Source organism: Elephantulus edwardii, unplaced genomic scaffold (assembly GCF_000299155.1).
Source record: "Elephantulus edwardii isolate Elephantulus edwardi_28Jun2011 unplaced genomic scaffold, EleEdw1.0 scaffold00073, whole genome shotgun sequence".
Classification (NCBI taxonomy): domain Eukaryota; kingdom Metazoa; phylum Chordata; class Mammalia; order Macroscelidea; family Macroscelididae; genus Elephantulus; species Elephantulus edwardii.
Window position 1 is genome coordinate 1834272 of NW_006399823.1, and position 23176 is coordinate 1857447.

The window sequence follows — 23176 nt, forward strand, 5'->3', positions numbered from 1 at the left end:
AGGAACAGTCGTAAGCAGACACTGGTGATTGGGACATGGAATGTGAGAACCATGAATGTAGGAAAATTAGATATTGTTAAGGAAGAAATGGAACACATAAATATTGACATACTAGGCATTGGTGAGATGAGATGGACTGGCATGGGACATTTTGAGTCGGATGACCATATGATATACCAGAATATGTGAGATGACATTTCTCCAACCTTGATTCTGAGAAGCATTCTGGCTGGACTTCTTTCAAGGCAGATTTGTTCTAGCAGTCCATGATATGTATTCAGTATTTTTCACCAACACCTTGTGAAAGACATTTCTTCCTCATTTATTGTCCAGATGTTGCATGCACTTGGAGGCGACTGAAAAGTCCATAGCTTAGTCCTCAAAGCGACATCCTTTTTAATACTGTTAAAACCATCTTTTGGAGAAGATTTGCATCATTTGATTTTTTAAAAATTGTGATTTTTAACAGAAAAATTAGATTTTCATTCATTCATTTATTGTTGCACATTCTCCTCCCTACCCTCACCAGTTCACTTAAAAAAAAATTCATTGTTTTATAATTTCCTCTCTCCCTTCCCATCACTCCCCAGTCTACTTTGCTATGCACCTCTTGTTCTGGACTGTTGTTGTACAAATAACGCCTAATCATATATTCTTTTTAAACAGTTCTTTCCTTCATCAGTTCCAATGCAGGGTTCATTATTTATCCCCTCTTTTCATAGTTTTCTCCACATCCTCATGTCAGTCCTGTTTTATATACAGGTCTACGCAATATTTGTCCTTCTGTGACTGAGATATTTACTCACCATGTGCTCCACAGTCACCCACATTGTGTTACTATTTTATGAGTTCTTTGTTTTTCAGTGCTGCATATTATTCCATTGTGCGAATATACTATCATTTTTCTAACCATTCATTTTGTTGATGGACACTTGGGTTGCTTCCATTTCTGCTATTGTGTAAACATGGGTGTGCATGTATCTTTTTGGGTGGCAGCCCTGGTTGCATTAGTTTGATTTTTGACGACTTACTTCCACGGGTACTAACTGTGGAACCAAATGAAATTATATCCTGGACAACTTGAATACTGGTTGTTGCTAATATGCTGTTTGTCGGTCCAGTTTCTGCTTTTCGGTGCCATAGACTCGCCTATTCTCTCCCAAACCCATTTCCATCTCCTTCCCCAAGCGGCAGCTCAGTTCCTTCCGGCGCTGGCCCCGCCCCGCCCCGCCCCTCGCGATGGGCCGCCGCCAGCCCCCGCCCCAGCCCAGGCGCCCGCGGGAGCAGAGAGCCCGGGAGGGCGGGGAGGGGGAGGGGAGGAGGCGGGCTCCTGCGGCCGGCGCCGCGCTCACTGTCCGCGCCCGCAGATTCGACACACACGGCCCTGTCCTCCCAAGCCCTTCCACCACGATTCCAATCCTCCACAAACACACATTTAAAATGGAAGTGACCCGAGAAGCCTATCATGATTTCCAGAGAGCAGTATGAGCCTCAAAAGATAGCCTTCGAGCCTCAGCGGGCCAGTGGGGGGTCCATGGCGAAAGTGCAGCACGGCAGAGCTGCGGCGCCGGCTTTACCCTGCTCAGACGCCGTCGCCGTCGCCGCTGCCGCCACCGCTGCCACTACCTTTGCCGCCACGGTCTCGGCCGCTGCCGTCCCCGCGCTGACTCCTGGAGCTTCCATTGTTCCGGCAGTGCCTGGGCCGGGGACTGGGCGAACGAGGACCTCACAAAACGGGCGGCAGCTTGCCGTGGCCAAAGGGGTCAGGACAGCCAGGCGCCGGCGGGACCGGGACCTGCAGGGTCAGCGCGGGAATCCCGGGAAGCCGCGGCCAGAGAGGGGCGGCGGGAGAACGGAGCGGCGAGGTCTGTAGTCTCAAGAGTTGGAGCTCCAGCTTCCGGGTTCGTCTTCCCCGTCGGCCTCCCCAAGAGGGGCCGGAGCCCCGGCGGGCGCCCCGGCGATGAGCCCGGACTCGAGGTGGCCGGTGAGTGCAGGCCTGGGGCCTGGGCGGGAGGGGCCCCTGGGAAGCGGGTTGCTGCTTTGGTGGGGCACACCGAGCTACATAGCCCAGGGACCTCCGGGCCCCTCTAGCCCAGAGGACTGACAGTGCTCTGGCACCCGGCCCACGTCCAGAAGCAACGCTGTATCCTTTGGGGCTACCTGGGCCAATGGCAGGAGTGCAGTCTGGTTTAACTTGTTACACTTCAACAAAGGGGAAATGTTGCCGCATCCGGGAGAACTGCTGAGAACACCTCTGGGGCCTTGTCCCTGGGCCCCCGCCCCCTACTTCCTCCGCCCTCTGAGCCGCGGGACCGCTGCAAGCCTTCTCACCCCTGGGTCCTCCTCCGGGACTCGCAGGTGAAGTCCTGACCTCTTAGCGGAGGTCCCTTAGACCTCTGCTGGTTTGGGAGCTAGAGTATCAGAGCCTCAGTGTGCACCAAGCATCCATAGTCGGGAAGGCAAATCTTGTTTGTGCCTCCTGTTAGATTGTGTTTAAAGACCTATCTGTAAGTAGGCAGTAAAAGCAAGTTGGGTTTGGAAATGTAGCTGGATTTATTCCGTTTGAGAGTCAGGACTTGTTGACCGAGTGCCTAGGGACAGCCTTCTTGTCTGATGAAGCCTCTGGCAGAGAGAACCTGAGATGTCTGGGTGATTAGTGTGGTGTCATTGACTAGCTGAATTGTCAGACTAGGCAGAGAGAACTTGGGGTAGTCCCTGACCAAGCTGGGCTTCCTGGACGCTGATTCCAGCAACTGTCTTTACTTACAAGATAACACTGGGGGAACTAAACATAGGACCCTTGAGAACGAGCATGGAGTGTACCTGATCATTATTTCGTGTTTGTGCACTTAGGGCCTAGCACGCAGTAGGAGTTGGGTGTTTGAATAGTACAAATAGTATTCCTTAATATCCCCAACTCCGTGGCTTAAATTTTCATTGAATTCCACAGTACATCTCTTAACTCAGTCCCAGGGCAAGGACTTAGGCTTCCTCTAAAAGCCTCAGAAATGAACTCATTCTTTCTATAGTTAGTAAATTTCTGTATGGAATCCAGGACCAAGTCCTTGGATACCCATTTAAGTTTCTGCACCAGCTGACACTACCAACCTTCATACATCTTCTCAGCTCCTTATCTGTGATTCAGTCATTAAAGAGCTTTTTCATTCATTCACTAAAACCAGTTATGTATCTGCAGTATGTAAGTTCCTGGTCTAGTAGGAGGAGGCAGACTGGTCTCAATGCAAGATAAGTGCTATGTTAGAGATGAGGATGGGATCTTGTGGAAACAAAGCTGTAAGGAGAGCCAAAGAAAAGTCACCTACCTCATAACAGAAGAAGTGACATTTGAGCTGGGCTTTGAAGGCTGAGCTCTCAACCCCAAAAGGATAGTGAGCATTCCAAATAGAAGTCATCTTGCAGCAGTGAAGAGGTAATAACCTAATCAGAGTTACCTGGGATAAACAGAAGCACAGCTCTGCTTCATGAAGCATCTGGAAAGGAAGACGAGGGCAGATGCTATGAGGGGGAATTGTGATGTTTTCCTGAAGGAAACAAGGGGCATCTGGAGGGTTTTAATCAAGGGATGACATAATCATTGCCATTTGGGAGAAAGACCATTCAGGCTGCATTATGTAATATGGGGGTAGAAACTCAGGGAAAAATCAGTCAGACGAGGCCTGTGTTGGAAGAGAGAACATCTGGAGAGGCTGGAGAGGTGGGTCGTGGGCTCCCAGGCTGGTGCTAACTCATTTCTGTGTTCTAGTTGTGACAGCATGGGGGTGGACTTCGATGTGAAGACTTTCTGCCACAACTTGCGGGCAACCAAGCCACCCTATGAGTGTCCTGTGGAGACCTGCCGCAAGGTCTACAAGAGCTACAGTGGTATCGAGTACCACCTGTACCACTACGACCATGACAACCCACCGCCCCCGCAGCAAACTCCACTCCGCAAGCACAAGAAAAAGGGGCGTCAGTCACGCCCTTCCAACAAGCAGTCACCCAGCCCCTCAGAGGTGTCCCAGTCACCGAGCCGTGAGGTGATGAGCTATGCACAGGCCCAGCGCATGGTGGAGGTGGACCTGCATGGCCGGGTCCACCGCATTAGCATCTTTGACAACCTGGATGTAGTGTCAGAGGATGAGGAAGCCCCAGAAGAGGCCCCTGAGAACAGCAGCAACAAGGAGAACACTGAGACACCAGCAGCCACCCCCAAGTCAGGCAAGCATAAGAACAAGGAGAAGCGCAAGGACTCCAACCATCACCACCACCACAATGCTTCTGCGAGCACCACTCCCAAGCTGCCAGAGGTTGTCTACCGTGAGCTGGAGCAGGAGACCCCTGATGCCCCGCCTCGGCCAACGTCCTATTACCGGTAAGGCCATCCTTGGCCCCCAATTCTGGAAAACTAGTCAAACAGGGCTTAGAGAGGTGCCAGCCAGTAACAGAGATGGTGAGCCAGCCAGTGACATGCCAGGCCTTGCACTGAGTGCTTTATACCTCACTGCTGCCATGTCAGTTTGATTCATAGCTGCTCCCTGTGTAACAGCACAAACACTCCATCACGTTTTCTTGACTTTATAGAAGTATATTGCCATGCTTTTCTTGGCACCTGTAGGTGGGTTTGAACTACCCATTCAGATTGTAGCTGAGCACAGACTGCACCATCCAACAACCTCTGTGGCCCCTTTATTCTAGTCTCTTATCAATGCAAATAGGTTTTGGTCTTATTTCAGAAGAGCAAACTGCACAGTCCTGAAAGGGGACCAGAATTGCAAAAATCATGCCAGTAGATAGCCGATCTGAGAGTCAAACGCAGACCCCCTTCTCCAAAGCTACAGTATTTCCCCTTTACTAAATGTACTGTTTCTGATCCCTGCCCTCTCTACTCATGCACTTGGGCATCTTATGAAACTTCTGGGGGGTTTTTTACAATTTTTTTTGGAGTGTGTATCATCAAATCAGATCTGACTGGTACAGGGGGAGATTGTCCCTCCTATTCCAGCAGAGCATCTGGTGGATTTGAACTGCTCACCCCTGGGATTGCAGTGCAGTTTCTTGCCACTAGGCCACCAGAGCTCACCAAAACTTCTGGTTTTTATAGTGACTCCACCTGCAAATGGGACAAGCTGTTCCTCTGCCTGCCTAAAGGCAGAAAGCCTTGATCTCCTAAGGTCCTCAGAACAGCTTGCAAATTTGCGGAGACCATTTCCCCATTATTTTGTTCTGTTACTGTTATTCATCATTTAGTAAGCTTAAGCGATATTTTCATCACTTTGTGTTTTATGTTCCTCCAGTGACCCTTCTCTTTCACATCATTGCTTCGTTGTACCTCAGTTCCTCCCCCTAATTAGTTACAGTGGTTCCTAATAAAGCAGGTACAGTAAGGCTAAATCCCTTTAACCCAAATAAAAGTGAACTATGTAGGGTGTGAAGCTGAAAGATGGTACAAACATGAAATAGAAAACCTCTTAGCTTTGAGAGTCTTGTCATCCAAAGCAAAGAGAAGATTTTGATGAGATAGTTAAGCATCAGTGATTGTTTTTGCCTCAGAAGGCCTGATCTCTACGAAGGGTCAGAAAAGTTTTAATATGAAGGACATTTTTTATAAAACTTCAAGTTGCATGTTGTATTAAATCTTCTTGTTGTTATGTGCTATTGAGTTGACTATGACTCATAGTGACCCTAGGGACAACAGACTTGAACTCAGTCCTATCCTGTGCTGTCCTCATATCTGTGACATGCTTGAGCCCTTTGTTGCAGTATATTAAATCTTAGTTCTTAAAAAGCAAATCTGGGAGACCTGGTTGTGCAGGTTGTGCTACCCGGGGTGTGTGTGTGTGTGTGTCTGTGTCTGTAACTTTCTTCTTTTCTTTCATCTCAGTGGAAGAAACCACGACTCTATGCCACACTTCCTTCTGGCTTTCTGTCGTCTCTAAGCTCTGACTGCTGGGCCCCCTCAGCCACTGTCCTCCCACAGGCTCCTCTCCTCATGTCTCTAGCTCTTCCTGCTCTAATAGGCAGCCCAGCCAGTCAGTTTCCTCCCAGGGCAGCAGTTATCAGCTGGTGCACTGCTATCAGTTGCAAAATGTGTTGCATGTAATTTGTTACTGCTGTTAGTGGCACTGCCCAGCAGTTTTAGCAAAGATTTATATAAATTACAGAACATTTGAAGTCATCTCCAGTAACATTTTTTCCCCGCTTTAACTTAGATTTTGACAGGCTATCGTAAGAAGACAGGAGAGGGTCAGGTATCAGTTGGTGTGCTTCATGCCAACGGCCTGTCCTAGCTGGGTGCCCTGTGGAAGGGTGCTGTGCATCACATAATGCCATCTGAGAGCTGGTGCCAAGGCCTGGAAGGGTCATAGAAGGTGGTCATAGAAGCTCAGGCCCCACTGTTGTTGCAAGATGAGGACTTTGCTGCTGCCTTGGGGAAGAAGTAAAGGGCTGAGAAGAAGCTGCCTCCTACAGATGCAGTGTTGTTATCTCTCCTCCCTTCCACTCCCAAAACGCCTCACTCCTATCCTGTATTCAAGGGATTAGACATAGAAACAACTATAATACAAACGCTAATATTTATGGAGCACTTTCCATGTATAGGCACTGCACTGTTCTCAGTATATTACTTGTTTTAATTAATGCTCACAATAGCTGTTTGAAATAGGTTCAAATTAACAACCCCATTTTAAAGAAGAAGGAGTCAAGGCCTAAAGAGTCTAGGTCACTTGCCTAAAATCATAGAGACCTCAGGCAGTGTGCATCAGACTCTGTGCTCTCCTAGCCAGAGCTTGGTTTCCCATGTGGAAAGGGGAGGGACAGGAAATAGCTTTCCATAAGGCCTGCTTGATCCCACTTGATTAAGCCCATTCATTTTGTAATTCCATTTAATTTTAGCATCTTTATGACTAGGTATTATTACCTTCATTCTTAAATTGAGGAAATTGAGAGAAGAGTAATGATGTACTAAAGGTCACAATGTGGCAGAGCCAGGATTGAAATCCAAGTTGTTAGAAACCAAAGTCCTCTCCCATACTTTGCATTAAGCACTAGCTTTACAGGACTAGAGCATGGGCCGCCTGCTGTGCATCAGGTGCACTTGGTGGAAGTGTGAGGACAGGACCAGAGCATATGGGTGCCTGCTCTGTGTCACAGTCACATAGCACAGCCCCCCCAGGGCCAGGGAGCACTCAGGGAAGGGTGAGGATGCTAGGGCTCAAGTTTGAATCCTCCCTGTGCCACTTCCTGGTTGTATGACTTGTATTTTCACAGAACTTCCATTTCTTCACCTATAAATGGAGAATAATAAAATACTGATACTATGCTGAGTCCTGAGTTAAACAAGTGAACTAGGAGAGTGAGTAAACTTTTCCAAGCCTCAGGTTTCCTCTTCTGTAAAATTAGAATGGCTGGATTGATTCAGTGACTGGGGTACTGGTGGTAGGTGTGTCAGAGACAATAAGGTTGGCTCAGCATAGAGTAGGGTTCAGAGCTGTTGTGCATAGGGGTCGCTATGAGTCGCAAGTGACTTGATGGTACTTAAGAACAACAGTGTACCTATGATATGATACCTGAAGGATCTCTGGTGGCCTAGTGGCAAGAAGCTGCACTGGAATCCCAAAGGCATGCTGCTCGAGTCCACCAGTTGCTCCACTGGAAAAGGATCGGCAATCTCCCATGGCATTAACTGCCTCTGGATGGTCAACTGTGGGCCAGTTCCAACTCTATGGTACATAACAATAGCACCTATGAACCTGAGGTTAGGGAAAGGATAGAATGAGATAATACATGTAAAGGTTAGGTCTAGTACAGAGTAAGTGTTACTAATGGTTTCTTTGGGTGGGGAACTTAAACCATATCATGTTGAGCTCTCTGTGTCCCCTGCAGATACATTGAGAAGTCAGCAGAGGAACTGGATGAAGAAGTAGAGTATGACATGGATGAGGAGGACTACATTTGGCTGGACATCATGAATGAGCGGAGGAAGACAGAAGGTGTGAGTCCCATCCCACAGGAGATCTTTGAGTACCTGATGGACCGGCTGGAGAAGGAGTCCTACTTTGAGAGCCACAATAAAGGCGACCCCAATGCCCTGGTGGATGAGGATGCTGTGTGCTGTATCTGCAATGACGGTGAGTGCCAGAACAGCAATGTCATCCTCTTCTGTGACATGTGCAACCTGGCTGTGCACCAGGAGTGCTACGGTGTCCCCTACATCCCTGAGGGCCAGTGGCTGTGTCGCCGCTGCCTGCAGTCACCCTCTCGCGCTGTGGACTGTGCCCTGTGCCCCAACAAGGGTGGTGCCTTCAAGCAGACAGACGATGGGCGCTGGGCCCACGTGGTGTGTGCCCTGTGGATCCCCGAGGTCTGCTTTGCCAATACGGTCTTCCTAGAACCTATTGACAGCATCGAGCACATCCCACCAGCTCGCTGGAAACTCACCTGCTACATTTGCAAGCAGCGTGGCTCAGGAGCTTGCATCCAGTGTCACAAAGCCAACTGCTACACAGCTTTCCACGTCACCTGCGCCCAGCAGGCTGGCCTGTACATGAAGATGGAGCCTGTTAGAGAGACAGGTGCCAACGGTACCTCTTTCAGCGTCCGCAAGACAGCCTACTGCGACATCCACACCCCCCCAGGCTCAGCACGCCGTCTGCCCACCCTGTCCCATAGTGAGGGAGAAGAGGAGGAAGAAGAGGAGGAGGAAGAAGGAAAGAGCTGGAGCTCAGAGAAGGTCAAGAAGGCCAAGGCCAAGTCCCGGATCAAGATGAAGAAGGCACGGAAGATCCTGGCAGAGAAGCGAGCGGCAGCACCCGTGGTGTCGGTGCCCTGCATCCCCCCACACAGGTATGCTGGGTGCAGGTTGACAGGCAGGTGAGGGAAGAAGCTCTCCTTGGGAGGAACTGGCAGGTCTGGGGTGGTGTGGCGGGCGGAGTTAGCCTCTTACTGTCAGGATCTGCACAGAAGTAACAGCAACTGAATCCCAGAAAGAGGTGTCTATAGCAGGCCACCAGACTTATATTAGGAGTCAGAAATGTAAACCTTCATCAGGTAGATCTACTAGGTGCCTTAAACAGCCCTTCACGTTGATGGTGTGGTGAAGTTAGGAAGGAGGATGGCTAGTCAGCAGCTACAGAGAACTATGCTGTGAAGGGAAAAGGAGAAAGAATTGTGGTTTCTATAATCTGTCTGGTGTGACTATGTTATTTTTAATACTCATGCTGTTTAGTTGATAATCTATAGTTTACAGTTATATATAGTTATGCCTTAAAGCTTTCAAAGACTCAATCTGAATGGAATATCCTGGACAGATAAGCCCTTTTGGCTTCAATGACATGAGCTATTTTTGGGGCCAACCTCTATGTGTCAAGGTTAGGGATCCTGGCTTGATGCCGGGAGCATGTCTTCTGATACTGGAGGTTCCCTTGTTGACACCTTTTGCTGTAGTCCTGGTGCCCCAGGTCTTTTTTACAGGAGACTTAGTCCCTTTCAAGCCTCATCCGGGAGCTCACTGGCCTGAGGTCCCAGTTCTGCTGATGAAGAAACAGCATCCAGTAGGCATTTCTCTTTGTTCTCCCGCCTTCTAGGCTTAGTAAAATCACCAACCGCCTGACCATCCAGAGGAAGAGCCAGTTCATGCAGAGGCTACACAGCTACTGGACACTGAAGCGACAGTCACGGAATGGGGTCCCACTACTACGTCGCTTGCAGACCCATCTCCAGTCTCAGAGAAATTGTGACCAGCTTGGGGTACCATGTCAAATTTCCTGTGGGCTTTTGGGACTGAGGATGTGGGGAAAAGGGAAATGTGCTTCCGGTGTCAAGAGAGTTTAGGTGATTTCTTCCGTTAAGCTGCCTTCAAACCAGATTTGGGATGAAGTCCTTGTATTTTATTGTCTTAGTGGATGGACATTGTTTCTCTAAGTTCATTCATTCACTCAGCAAGCTTTTGCTACGTATGTGTTTTGTGCCACCTTTCAGACTAACAGATAGCTAGACAGTTTAGCTAGCAAGTCTGCCAGGCAGTCCCTGTGCTCCTGCTTTCTGCCTGGCTTGCACACCAGGGTGCCCTGGGCTCTCTACCCACCTTTGACCCTCCTCTGGCTCCCTCACCATCTCATGATCTCCCTTTTGCCTCCACAGAGAGATTCCGAGGATAAAAACTGGGCTCTCAAAGAGCAGCTCAAGTCCTGGCAGCGGCTCCGACACGATCTAGAGCGAGCTCGGCTGCTGGTAGAACTGATCCGCAAGCGGGAAAAGCTCAAAAGAGAGATGGTGAGTGTTCCTGGACCAGCCATGCTTTACAGAGGAGGAAGCAGACATGGGAGAAGGGAAAGCTTGTCCCACAGCCAGCTGGCACCAGGTTGGTGCTAGGGTTACAGCTCCTGTACTGTCAGTCTACCAGAAAGAGAATGCCACAGCAGAATGTGAACAGCACCCTGAATTTCATGTACTAGAGTTCGAGGAAGGGAAAGCTGAAGGCCAGCTGGGGAGAGTTTCCCTGGGGGAGGGGGCTTCTGGCAGCATGGTGAGTTCCACAGGTGTGCAGTTAGGCAGAGACCATGTCCTCAGATGCCTCTGGTAAGGGCTTGGCTGAAAAGGTCTTTGTGTGTGTCAGATCAAGGTCCAGCAGATTGCCATGGAAATGCAGCTGACCCCTTTCCTCATCCTCCTTCGTAAAACCTTAGAGCAGCTTCAAGAGAAGGACACGGGCAACATCTTCAGCGAGCCGGTCCCTCTGTCTGAGGTAACCGAATTGGATGAAGTAAGAATCTCTTCCCCTCACTCCACCTTCTTTCTGTTCCTCCCAGTTGGACCCCTGCTGCAGGTCTGGGCCAGGGACTAGAGGGGACCTTGAAGACAGGGGCTGTGGCTCTGGAGCAGGATAAATGAAGCCATCCATACTGCATATCGCCTGGACTTGGCCTTAATCTTTGTCACATCAGGGCCCAGAATGGGAGGCCATCTGTACTTCCTTGGGCAGGAACCCAGTGTCTGGGTGCTGAGCCCTAGAGAGGAGGATTTAGGAAGCTCAGCACCTAAAGAACCTGTTTGCAAGCCCTGGGCCTTGCTGGCAGGCTCTTCTCTGAAAGGTATAAAATGAGAGAGGTCTGAGCAAGCAGCCTCCTTGTGAGTTTAATAAGATGCAAGGAATCAAGGTGGTGGTATTTCCAGACAGTTAAGCTAACTATTTCCTTACTGAAATTTCACATGGCTCTAGAAGGTAGATTTGGCTATATTTTCATCACCTTTTTCCAGGAGAGGAAATGAAGGCCCAGAGAGATTAAGAGACTTGCCAGGGTCACACAGCTTGTGACTGGTAAATTTGGAACTAGAATCCAGCTGTCTTTTCCCTGTGTTACATGCCTGCCTCTGACTGGTGGGAGGAGGTGGGGAAGGGGGCGGGGGCGTTAGGAGCAAGAACCTTTATGGGGATGAGGGGCCTATCTCTGCTTAGCTGCATCTGCCCTACCACCCAGGTGCCTGACTACCTAGACCACATCAAAAAGCCCATGGACTTTTTCACCATGAAGCAGAACTTGGAGGCTTATCGATACCTGAACTTTGATGATTTCGAGGAAGACTTCAACCTCATCGTTAGCAACTGCCTCAAGTACAATGCCAAGGATACCATCTTCTACCGGGCAGCAGTACGGCTCCGAGAGCAAGGTGGTGCTGTGCTCCGCCAGGCCCGACGCCAGGCAGAGAAAATGGGCATTGACTTTGAGACGGGAATGCATGTCCCCCACAGCCTGGCTGAAGATGAGACTCCACATCACACCGAAGATGGTGGGTACACACATGCACATATGTGCACCCAGACGGTACCTGGGATAGACAGTAGACTGGTTTTTCCCTGGGAGCAGACAGTGCAGGCAGGAAACAGGCAGGCTGAATGGTGGCTCTCTGAGCAGCCAGCTTGGCTCCGGCTGGCAGTGCCATTCCACATCTTGGTGCTGCCATGTCTCAGGTGGTCCGAGTGAGAAGCTAAGGTGGGAAGAGTTTGATTCTTGCTGTCTGCCTAGGTTCACGGGGTCCAGAGGGCTTCCAGAGTCTGATCTTTACTTCCTGCCTCCCCCACCCCGCTGACAGCAGAGGAAGAGCGGCTGGTCTTGCTGGAGAATCAGAAGCATTTGCCGGTGGAAGAGCAGTTGAAGTTGTTACTGGAGCGCCTCGATGAGGTGAATGCCAGCAAGCAGAGCGTTGGCCGCTCACGGCGAGCAAAGATGATCAAGAAGGAGATGACAGCACTACGGCGAAAGCTTGCCCACCAGCGGGAGGCTGGACGGGATGGGCCCGAGCGGCACGGCACCTCCGGCCGAGGTAGCCTGACCCCCCACCCAGCCACCTGTGACAAAGACGGGCAGACAGACAGTGCCGCTGAGGAGAGCAGCAGCCAGGAAACAGGCAAAGGTTTGGACCCCAAAACAAGCCAGACTGGCTCTGCCCCTGTGTCCACCTCCTGCCCTCCCCCTGGCCGAGGTCCCTTCTGCACAGCTAGCTGTACTTTCTCCCTTGCTCCCAATTAGGGACTCCTCTCCACCTCTGGCTATGTGTGTAAAAGGACAGTGTTACCTGTCCTGGCCTTAGGATCATCTCCTGGCACTGTGGTCCCACACACCTGGAGCATGACCCTGAATACCTCCCCTTTCCACATCCACACTTACCAACTCTTCGCCTTCTCTTTTTCTGCTCCAGGCCTGGGTCCCAACATGTCCTCAACCCCCGCACATGAGGTGGGCAGGAGAACCTCAGTTCTGTTCTCCAAAAAGAACCCGAAGACAGCTGGACCGCCCAAGAGGCCGGGCCGGCCCCCAAAAAACCGAGAAAGCCAGATGACCCCCAGCCACGGAGGCAGCCCTGTGGGCCCCCCGCAGCTCCCCATCATGGGCTCCCTGCGACAGCGCAAGCGGGGTAGGAGCCCCCGACCCAGTTCGAGCTCAGACAGCGACAGTGATAAGTCCACCGAAGACCCCCCAATGGGTGAGCCTCACCGTCACCCAGCCCGCCAGGACAGCGAGCAAAGCTGCATTCTCCTCAGTGCAACTCCCAGCTAATCTTATTCCTTGCCTATAAAATGTCAGAACTAGAAAGAAAAACTAATCAGACCGAGGAGAAAAATTGTCTAGAACTAGAAGGAGAAACTGAAGTTTCTCATTTTACAGATGGAGAAACTGAAGTCTATTCTGACTCACCCAGATTCTTATCCAGGGTCCCCACTTTGTACTACTTTTTCTCTTCTTTCTCTCCTTGCGGCTTTCTGCTTTCCAGCCATTTGTGTCCCAAAGCCATTCATTAGCCTTTGGAGCAGTACAAGAGGTGGGGGGCTGTAGCCAACTCTAGTCTGCAGTGCCTAGAGCTTGCTGTACTGGCACAGGGTGGAGGACCCTTCAGCACAGGAAAGCCTGAGTTCTGAGTCCTTATTATGCCCACATTACCACTGACCTTCATCCTCCTGACTTTCTCTTCCTCTGCTGCCTCCTATCCAAGACTTACCAGCCAATGGCTTCAGCAGTGGAAACCAGCCAGTAAAGAAGAGTTTCTTAGTGTACCGTAATGATTGCAGCCTGCCGCGGAGCAGCTCGGACTCGGAGTCCAGTAGCAGCAGCAGCAGCAGTGCCGCCTCAGACCGGACCAGGTACCAGCTTGAGATCCAAGCCTGACCCTCAGGGCCTCTTCCAGGACCAGCAGTGTCTCCCCAGGGTCCCTGCTTGATGGGGGTGACAGCCATCACTTAAAGTACTAAGTCACATGATTTAAAAGCAAATTAAATGGGTCAGCCAAGTTATTGCCATAATGTATCTTCGGGGACCATCCTACGTTTAGCTGATGGATAGAGCAAAGGCTTTCCAGCTGGCAGCCTGTGGCTTGGATTTGACTTATAGGCATATTTTGTTTGGCCAGCATGATGTTTTCAAACATGAATCAGGAAATGCCATGAAAAAGTCCCAGTTCCTGTAGTCTCTTCAAAAAAGTTAGGAAACCTTAAAAAAGAAAACCTGACAAATCTGAGCTGTGACCAAGTGGCATCTGATTGGATTCGAGTAGTGGCTCCTGCCTTTTAGATGGGGTACATGTTCATTCGCAGGATGATCTGTTAAAACCTGTTTAACTGTTAAAACCAGGCTGCCACTTTAGTCACATCATCATGTGTGGCCCTTGAGAGCGTTTGCCTTTGAAACCTCTTTGCAGTGAAGGCTTTCCAAGTGCCTGGGACTTGGGGAATTCAAGAGAAGACACTGCTATGTCAGTCCTCACCCCTTCCTTTCCTCCCCTGAGCTGAACTTCTGCTGTCTTTCCCACAGCACAACACCCTCAAAACAAGGCAGGGGCAAGCCCTCTTTCTCTCGGGGCACCTTCCCAGAGGACAGCAGTGAGGACACTTCAGGCACTGAGAACGAGGCCTACTCCGTGGGCACTGGCCGCGGCGTGGGCCACAGCAGTAAGTACCCACAGCCACGGCCAGGGCTGCCCAGGGCCCAGTGTCAGGGCCTTGCCAGTCCTCCAGCTGCTGATCCAGCCTCTCTCTCCCGTTCCTGTGAAGTGGTGAGGAAGAGTCTGGGCCGTGGCACTGGTTGGCTGTCAGAGGACGAGGACTCTCCACTAGATGCTCTGGACCTTGTGTGGGCGAAATGCCGAGGATATCCTTCATACCCAGCTCTGGTACGGCCTCCCCTTCTCCTGTCATGCCCTTTACTATTCAGTCCCAGAACACAGGACTCAGTAAGCAGATTCTTTCTAACCCCTGACCTGTAGAGCACAGGAGTACTTAGCAGATAGACTTATGGATAAATGCAGCTTGAGTACCCTCAGAGGCCCAGGCAGTCCAGTAGCTCCCTTTGTTTTCTCCTTGCTCCATGAGTTGTAGAACAATCAGGCATAGGAAGGCACCAAAGAACAACACTGTAGCTTTAGCAATATGATAACCTTTCTGTCTTCCCACTTCAGAGGTAGCTTCCAAATTCCTGGCAGGGCAGGTCTTGCAGAGGAAGTCCTGAACCAAACCAGATTGTTCTTATACCTTCAGATCATTGATCCAAAGATGCCCCGAGAGGGTATGTTCCACCACGGTGTTCCCATCCCTGTGCCTCCACTAGAGGTGCTGAAACTTGGGGAGCAGATGACCCAGGAAGCCCGAGAGCATCTCTATCTCGTCCTCTTCTTTGACAACAAGCGGACCTGGTAAGGCAGTAGGGATATTTAGTTTAACTCAGCCATAGACACAGCCCTGAATGGATGCTGGAGACTCCAGCAGAGGCAGGGTGGGCCTCACGAGTGGGCAGAGGACTTAGAATAGGTCTTTGAGCCAAGGGTTTGTGTTGGCTAGGAGTCTGATAGGCTGTGTGGTAGCAGCTAATAGTGCTTGTAGCTCGAAACCAGAGGACCACTGATGATAAATCTAGGAGTTGCTCCTCATCCAGTTTCTCCATCTCTTGCCTCCATGATGACAAGATGGGGATTAAGCAGGCATAAGCATTCAGGTCATAAATTTCTTCTTTGTCATACTATTTAGTCTTTTGGCTAGGAAGCTCTGGTGCCTTCGTAGGTAGGGAGTGGGGCTGCCAACTCAAAGGCAGGTGTTTCAAATCCACCATCTGCTGCAAGGGAGAAGGATGAACAGTCTCCTCCCATGCAATTTATATCCTCTGAAAACCCACTGAAGGGTCAGTTGAGTCAGTTCCAACTCCACAGCAATGAGTCTTTGCTGATTGCCTGGTGTCATTAAAATGTGCCTGAAACAAGTGGTATTGTCCCTATTTCAAGTTAGATCAGGACTTCCCCTTTTTTGTTCCCCAAGATACCCTGCAGTTACTACCCTTCAGTATGACTGTTTTGACTGGGCTCTCTTCATCACTGGACTGTGAGCAGTTTCCTAAAAGAAGGGACTGTTTCTCTTGGTCCATCTAATCCTAGTGGCCCCTGAGAACCTGGCCCAGTGTTGGTGCCCAGGAGGTATGTTTAAATGAATGAAGAATGTGGACGTCTCATGCTAGTTCTCCCTGAGCTGATTTATTTGATCATGAACCTTACCCAACAGGCAGTGGCTGCCCAGGACCAAGCTGGTTCCTCTGGGGGTGAACCAAGATCTGGATAAAGAGAAGATGCTAGAAGGTCGCAAGTCCAACATCCGGAAGTCAGTGCAAATCGCCTACCACAGGGCTCTGCAGCACCGCAGCAAGGTGCAGGGCGAGCAGAGCAGCGAGACGAGTGACAGTGACTGATGCTGCCCAGTGCCCTGTGACTTCTCTCCCTGCTCACTGTCCTGGAGTGGCACCAGCCTCTGCACTGACTCATTTCTGGTCTCGGGGCCAGTCTCAGGGGAAGCTGGGCGGGGGGAGGTCCTTCCCGCTCTGAGTGCAGCTGGACTGTACAGAACACTCCAAGGGCCAGTGGTGGCTCTGGGCAAGTAGAGGGGTGAAAGGCCAGAAAGAGCCCGGGAGACCTCATGGCTATTTAGGGCCTGGTGGTGGGCTTCAGTTAGAACACTGCATAAATAGGCCATCCCACCTCTTCTCTGTACTTGTGCCAGGAGATCTGCAACTGCCTAGAGGCCTAAGGCCCTCCATGTGGTTGGGTGAGTGGGCATCTGCCCAGCCTAGCAGTGTCTGGCCTCAAGAGGGGCACTAGGTGACCCCCTCTCCTCTGTTCCTGTAAATACTGTAATTAGTGGAGAATTTAAATTATTCTCGTTTATAACTGCGTTTCCAGGTCGCGCCAGAGTCATTTGGTACTAAAAAAAGCCTGGGGCCTTGTCCCCATGTCCCTTCCTCCCATAGACCCTGCTTCCCATACCTTTCAAACTGGTTTGTATTTATTTCGAAGGAAGAAAATATATTGATTCTTAGAAAAATAAATGGTCCTTTTGATTTCTTGATTCTTCTGCCAGAGAAAAGAGGTGAAAAGGGAGGTTGTATACCTCAGGGATGGTAAATAATTGGGCCCAAGTGGTTGCTAGCTGCTGTGCATGTATAAGACAGCAGCATAGACACTAGAGCTTCCATTTCCCTCCATTTTTACTGAGTGGTACACCCTGTGCACCTTAGATAAATGACTTGGATCCCTTACCGTGTCAGTATGGGTAGGTTAGTGCCGTGACGACACTGAAGTTTGGGGGAAATGAACTTGCTTTAAATTTCCCCACCTGGGAAACTTAAGGGCTAGAATTTGAACTCAGGTGTTTGTCCAACTCCAGAGGACGCCCCTACACAGGCCTCTGAAAAGCTTAATAAGGCCAGATTAGCAGGCAAACGCTGAAGACCAGTTCACCGCAAGCATAGGGGGCTGGTCGAGTGTGCACAGCGCCCAGCGGGCAACAGATTTGTCAAAGACTCAGTGGAGGCGGACTGAGAGGTTGGGGAACACACGTACGCAGGAGCTGATTCCAAAGACCGCTAGTTCTTGAGGCGTCAAAGACTCAGCAAGCTGCGGATCCGTGGTTTGGTTTGGTAGGACACCTGCCGCAACAAGCCACGGGCGCCAAGGCCAACAGTGGGAGCCAGCGACAATCCCTTAGCGCCTCCGGAAAACCCGCCCCTACCCGCGCGCCTGCTGGCCTGTGCGCAGCTCTTCGGCGTTGGATGGCGCCGAGCGGGTGGGCGGGGTTTGAATACTACTTCCTGTGATTTCCGGGTCCGCCCGATGCATAACCCGGAGGATTCGCTTGCGTCCCTAAGATGTGGCTGTCTGGTGGTCCTCTCAGACGGTCGGCTGCGGGAGGCGAGGAGGTAGATGGGGTTGCGGACCACTACTACCAGAACTGTTGGAGTCTGGTCAGGGGGTAAAGCCGGGAAGGGCAGGTGTTCAGTACCGCGGACTCCAGGTCTGGGTTGGCGGCTCCCTCAAGCCCAGCAGCATGGGTCATCGGACTCTAACTTCCAGCCCTGCCCTCTGGGCCTCCATTCCCTGTCCACGCTCTGAGCTTCGCCTGGACCTGGTTCTGGCCTCCGGGCAGTCTTTCCGGTGAGTGACTTTCCGGGCACGCCCCTCTCCAGGGTCCTAGAGCCTGGCTTTTCGCGGAGCACCAAAGAGAAAACAGGTCCAAGTGACCATCCTGTTGCCTCCTTTAGGGAGTAGATCTCAGAAGCCTTATGAGTGTTGGGCAGCCCAAAAGAGAGAACTGAGGTCCGTGTACACTTCGTGGGTTTTGTGCAGTGAGCTTTGCACTTAGTTGGTTTTTTAAGTGGAGTGTTTGTGTGCTGGGTGGGGTGGAAAGGGCGCAGGAAGCGGGACTGAGTGCAGACATGCTGCGGTGGGCACAGGTGGCGGGAGCGCAATGAGGGACACTGGAGCGGTGTGCTGGCCGGCCGGGTGTGGACGCTAACGCAGACGGACGAGCGGCTCCATGGCACCGTGTACCGACCCGGGACGGGCCAGCCCAGCGCGCCCACGCCCGAGGAGCTGCAGGCTGTGCGCCGCTACTTCCAGCTGGACGTCAACCTGGCGCAGCTCTACCACCACTGGGCTTCCGTGGACCCCCACTTCCAAGAGGTGGCCCGGAAATTCGAGGGTGAGTAAAGCATCGGGGGCAAAAGCTGCAGTCCTTACGTTTTGTTCATATTTCTTAACTCTTACGGACTCGGTTTCCCTTTCTGTAAGATGGAGATGGGGTGGGCAGTGGTGGTTCAATCTCTATTGAACTCCCACCTCCCGCGTGGATGGCTCTTGTTCAGATATGTCCCGTGTGCTTCATGAATAGCCCTCACTTGTCTCGCATTGGAGGCCTGCGCCTGCATTTTGCTGTGAAGCTGGGCAGGTTTCAGCAGATCTTCCAGACTCAGAAGAAAGGCCTGGCAGATTAACTGGCTGGTGAAAACCATGTAGATCGCAGTGGTCAGAGCCGCAACCAGTCATGAGACTAGAACCCATCCAGGCAACATTTTCCTTCATTGTATAGGCTTGTCTTGATTTGGGGGCTGACAGCAAAATGCTAGCAACAAAATGGAAAGTAAACTCCTACAAGTTAGAATTTTTTATGAGGTTGTAATATAAACAGGTCTGTCTTGGAGAGGGTGAAACTAAGTTTGTCCTTGGAGGCAAGGATTTTGAAGCTCTGCCATATACTTGGGGCACATGGCCAGGAGAGACAGAGCAGTCTTTAGAGAAGGACATCATGCTTGGAACGGTGGAGGGACAGCGCAGGAGAGGAAGACCCAGGATGATATGGATTGACAGTAGATGGGATTATGGGGGTAGGTGTGTCAAGATTCAGTAAGACTGGCTCAGTACAGGGATGGCTTCAGAGATATTGTACATAGAGGTTCTGAGTCGCAGGCAACTGGAGGGCAGAAAACAACAACAAAGCTTTTGAAGGTTATAAAGTGCTTAATAGAGTCTTTAACACAGCTGACCCTCCCTCCACCTCCCAGGATTTCTGAGGCTATAAGTTGCACAGGAGGAGCTTTTGAGAGAGGTACAGCCTCACAGTTAGCAATTCTAAAAGATCATGCCACCAAAGCTTCTTGAATAGTGTCGGATTTACTAACTTTATTAATATTATAGCTGCTATGATTAATGTTATGTCTGTAGTGGAAAGACAAGGCTCTTAAGTCCAAATTTGGCCAAGTGAAGCAGGCACCCCCATTCGTTCTGTAGATACTTATCGAGTGTTTACTTTGTGACTAGGAACATAAGAATGATGAAAACAGACCTAAATCTCTGCCCTCATGGTGTGTCTCCGGGCTGCTTCATCTGTGAGCTAGAATGAAGAATGAGAGGCCTGGTGGTGCTCTTGCTAACAGTTCTGTCCCTTATTTCCTGGGATGCTCCTGGAGCCTTGATGCCTCAGATCTGTGGGTGGGAAGAGGCACCCTGAGTTGCAGGTTTTCTCCCACTGCCTACTTTTCTGGTTTACAGGTGTGCGGCTTCTACGGCAGGATCCAGTTGAATGCCTTTTCTCATTCATCTGCTCTTCCAACAACAACGTTTCTCGCATCACTGGCATGGTGGAGCGGCTCTGCCAGGCCTTTGGCCCTCGGCTCGTCCAGCTTGATGATATCACCTACCATGGCTTCCCCAGCCTACAGGCCCTTGCTGGTGAGTCAGTGGGTCCCCCACACCCAGACCCCTGTCAGCTTTTCCTGGTTTCCTGGTTCTCAAAACACTGCCCCCTCCCAGAGTTACCCTGCCTTGTCTGGTTAGCCCCTGTTCTTTTTCATTTTCCCCATTTACCCCTAACATGCATGTGATTTTTTTTGCCTAGTGGGTTCAGTGCTTTAGGAAAAAAACATTACATATACAGTATTATATTAATAGTATGAGCTCTGGGGACAAACTGGGTTGAATCCTAAATCTGCCATTTACCCTCTAGCAATGTGATCTTGGGCACGTTAATTAGCCTTTCTTTCTATTTCTCACTTTCTATTTCTATGAAATTGGATAATAATAGCTATTACCAATCAGAATTGTTATGAGGGCCAAATCAAAGGTGTAGAGAAATTGTGTGGGGAGTTCTGGGGGCCTAGTGGCAAGAAGTGGAGCTGCAATCCCGAAGGCATGTGTTTCAAGGCTACCAGCTGCTCCGAGGGAGAAGGATGGGCAGTCTCCTCCTGTGCGATTAACTGCCTCTGAAAACCTGCTGGAGGGTCAGCTATGGGTCAGTCATGACTCTACAGTACACAACAGCAGCAACAATAGAGACAGTATGTAGAAAATTCACACTGCCATCTTTGCCGTGAACACAGCAAGTCTGCGTCCCAGAACATACTTGTTCTTTACAGCATCCTGATGAGGCAGGTATGTCAGTGGACAGCTGTGAGAACCAAGCAAAAGGAAATACTTGGAGACAGCATAGCAAAGAGAAGACCTGTCTCCAGAAAAGAGCATGCTTTTTGGGCCTAGAAACCTAGACTTGAGTCTCTGCTCCTACTTTAATAGTGTAAAACCTCAAGAAATTGTCTGACTTCCCCACTCCTCACTTATCTATAGAATGAAGATAAGAATTTCTCTCTAGGAGAGTTTTGGGGAAGAATTAAGCAACCATGAGGCAATGTCATGCAGTGAGCTAAAGCACAGGCATTGGTGGCTCAGACTGGTGAACGGGCTCCCATCTCCACCGTGTTATTGTTAGAGCAAGTTCCTTAACCTCTTCTGAGCCCTCATTTTCTCTGTGAAATGGAAAATACAGCAGTCCTTTCCGTAGAATGTTTGAGAAAACAAAGCAGTTGTATACCTAAAGCACTTTGTCCATGCAGAGTACCCAGTGCTTGCTAATAGAAGCTTTTACTGTTTCATAATTAGTACTTTAGGTCATGAGTGTAAAAGTTCTTTTTTATTACTATCTTTTTTTTAATTATTATTTTTACGTGTACCGTCAAATCAGATCTGACTGGTACAGGAGGAGATTGCTCCCTCCTTCTCCAGCAGAGCATCTGGTGGATTTGAACCGTGTACCTCTGGGATTGCAGTGGAAAGTTCTTTATAAAGCCCCATGGGGAACCAGCCAAGCCCTCTTTAGTCCCTGCTTCACTGTCCAGCACACACACAGTGGGTACTCAGGTAACATCTTTAAAATGGCAGGCCCCAGACCTCAGCCTTTCCCTTTGCACATACAAGTGTCCACTGTATCCCACGGGACCTAGAAAATAGCATACCCATCAGGTGGCACAGGCTTGTGCACCAGCCAGAGGACCAGGGACACTGTGAAGACACCTGACCTTGCTCCCCTTCCCATTCTCCACAGGGCCCGAGGTGGAGGCTGACCTCCGGAAACTGGGGTTGGGATACCGTGCCAGCTACGTGAGCGCAAGTGCCCGAGCCATTCTAGAAGAACATGGTGGGCTGTCCTGGCTGCAGCAGCTTCGTGAGGCCCCCTATGAGGATGCCCATCAGGCCCTCTGTACCTTGCCTGGAGTGGGTCCCAAGGTGATGATGCCCCCCGGGTGAGATACCTTCTTCATCCACATTGAAAGTAGAAGAGAAAGGCCTGGGAGCTGTGTCCAGGCTTTGATTTTGAAGGCAGAGTAGGAAGGAAAAGGAATGCAAGATGATGTTTTATTAGAGAGAAGAAAGCAGAGTGCGGGAATATAAAGGATATTCCACTTTGAATTTTAGAAAGGCTATTTGCCCAGATGCATGCATATGTTACTATACATATGCAGAAAATTTCATAGAGAAAACTCAATAGTGGTTATCTCTGAAGAAACAAATGGTAGATGCTTCTCTCTTAATTTTATTCTTTTTCTTGAATTTACATGTACCTAATACTTTAAAAAGTTATTTAATGTCAACAGTTAATCTAGCAGTAAAATTATTGAGAATTTAGCTTCCCTTTTCTCTCTCTTTATAATTGAAAAATTAATGTTTAGAGAAAAAAATCTTAGCAGACTCTGGCTTTGACCCACGTCACTGCAACTTTCAGGGCCTTGTTTTCTTTAACATGAACTGGTACCATCTTCATCCTCGTTTGTCATGAGAACTTAGCTCACAGAGAGGCTCACTTAGTAACAGCTTTTTTTTTGCTTAAATTACTGTTAGGACGTTGGCTTGATCCTGCCATTGTACTCTGGTGGCTCATCCTCTGTCTTATCTGCCCCAGGTCGCTGACTGTGTCTGCCTGATGGCCCTCGACAAAGCCCAGGCTGTGCCTGTGGACGTCCACATGTGGCAGGTGGCCCAGCGTGACTACAACTGGTACCCTACCACAAGCCAGGCAAAGGGTCCAAGCCCTCCAGCCAACAAGGAACTGGGTGAGGAAAGAGTAGGGTGTCAGTGTGGGAGTGGGGTTGAGATGGGACAAACCTGTCACCCTCTTCATCACCCCTCCCTAAATCTCACTGCCTGTTTGTGGGAAGCAGGGAGAGAGGGACCAGATAATTTAGATTTATCATTTCTGGTTTAGGAAACTTCTTCCGGAGCCTGTGGGGAATTTATGCTGGCTGGGCCCAAGCGGTGAGTGTGTCCAAGTTCCCCACCTACTGGTTAGTAGGTCCCTAAGGACCCCACAGGATTTCCCCTCCAGCCCTGGCTAGTGTAAGTGTCCCTCATGGATGCCCAGCTCCTAGCCCTGTCCCCTGGACTCTTGACCCTTCTCATACCGCCCCTAGCCCTCACCCAGAGTACACCTTGCCCCCACAGGTGGTGTTCTGTGCTGACCTGCGCCAGCCCCACCGTGCTCAGAAGCCACCAGCAAAGCGCAGAATGGGGTCCAGAGGGGCAGAAGGCTAGTGCGGGCACTGGATAGAAG

The 23176-nt window shown here is 50.2% G+C and overlaps 2 protein-coding genes across 5 annotated transcripts; both read left to right on the forward strand.

Annotated features, from left to right (window-relative positions):
* Positions 1-1775: 1775 nt before the first annotated feature.
* BRPF1 (bromodomain and PHD finger containing, 1) lies at positions 1776-16845 on the forward strand. Of its 3 annotated transcripts, XM_006888908.1 has the most exons (14): positions 1776-1984; positions 3764-4372; positions 7882-8841; positions 9582-9744; positions 10138-10269; positions 10613-10741; positions 11475-11784; positions 12088-12408; positions 12694-12978; positions 13486-13633; positions 14301-14437; positions 14540-14658; positions 15023-15177; positions 16034-16845. In XM_006888908.1, the coding sequence occupies exons 2-14, from the start codon at positions 3774-3776 to the stop codon at positions 16215-16217; spliced, it is 3642 nt and encodes a 1213-aa protein (XP_006888970.1). In that variant the 5' UTR covers positions 1776-1984; positions 3764-3773; the 3' UTR covers positions 16218-16845. The 3 variants fall into 3 exon arrangements, with proteins under 3 accessions (XP_006888970.1, XP_006888971.1, XP_006888969.1); XM_006888909.1 differs by lacking the exon at positions 1776-1984 and having other exon boundaries at positions 3774-4372; positions 10613-10759; positions 16034-16217; XM_006888907.1 differs by lacking the exon at positions 1776-1984 and having other exon boundaries at positions 3774-4372; positions 14301-14658; positions 16034-16217.
* A 1003-nt stretch (positions 16846-17848) lies between these two features.
* On the forward strand, positions 17849-23157 carry OGG1 (8-oxoguanine DNA glycosylase). Of its 2 annotated transcripts, none has more exons than XM_006888911.1 (7): positions 17849-17955; positions 18255-18502; positions 19849-20028; positions 21674-21855; positions 22529-22679; positions 22832-22881; positions 23050-23157. In XM_006888911.1, exons 1-7 carry the CDS (start codon positions 17849-17851, stop codon positions 23155-23157), a joined length of 1026 nt encoding a protein of 341 aa, XP_006888973.1. The 2 variants fall into 2 exon arrangements, with proteins under 2 accessions (XP_006888973.1, XP_006888974.1); XM_006888912.1 differs by having other exon boundaries at positions 23068-23157.
* Positions 23158-23176: the final 19 nt, after the last annotated feature.

Coding starts and splice junctions, on each gene's coding strand:
- BRPF1 (XM_006888907.1), top strand. CDS start 3,774: ATGGGGGTGGACTTCGATGTGAAGACTTTCTGCCACAACTTGCGGGCA. Junction 10,270..10,612: donor AAAAGCTCAAAAGAGAGATG/GTGAGTGTTCCT, acceptor TGTGTGTGTCAG/ATCAAGGTCCAGCAGATTGC. Junction 15,178..16,033: donor TTTGACAACAAGCGGACCTG/GTAAGGCAGTAG, acceptor CTTACCCAACAG/GCAGTGGCTGCCCAGGACCA.
- OGG1 (XM_006888911.1), top strand. CDS start 17,849: ATGGGTCATCGGACTCTAACTTCCAGCCCTGCCCTCTGGGCCTCCATT. Junction 17,956..18,254: donor GCCTCCGGGCAGTCTTTCCG/GTGAGTGACTTT, acceptor CGGTGGGCACAG/GTGGCGGGAGCGCAATGAGG. Junction 22,882..23,049: donor ATGCTGGCTGGGCCCAAGCG/GTGAGTGTGTCC, acceptor CCTCACCCAGAG/TACACCTTGCCCCCACAGGT.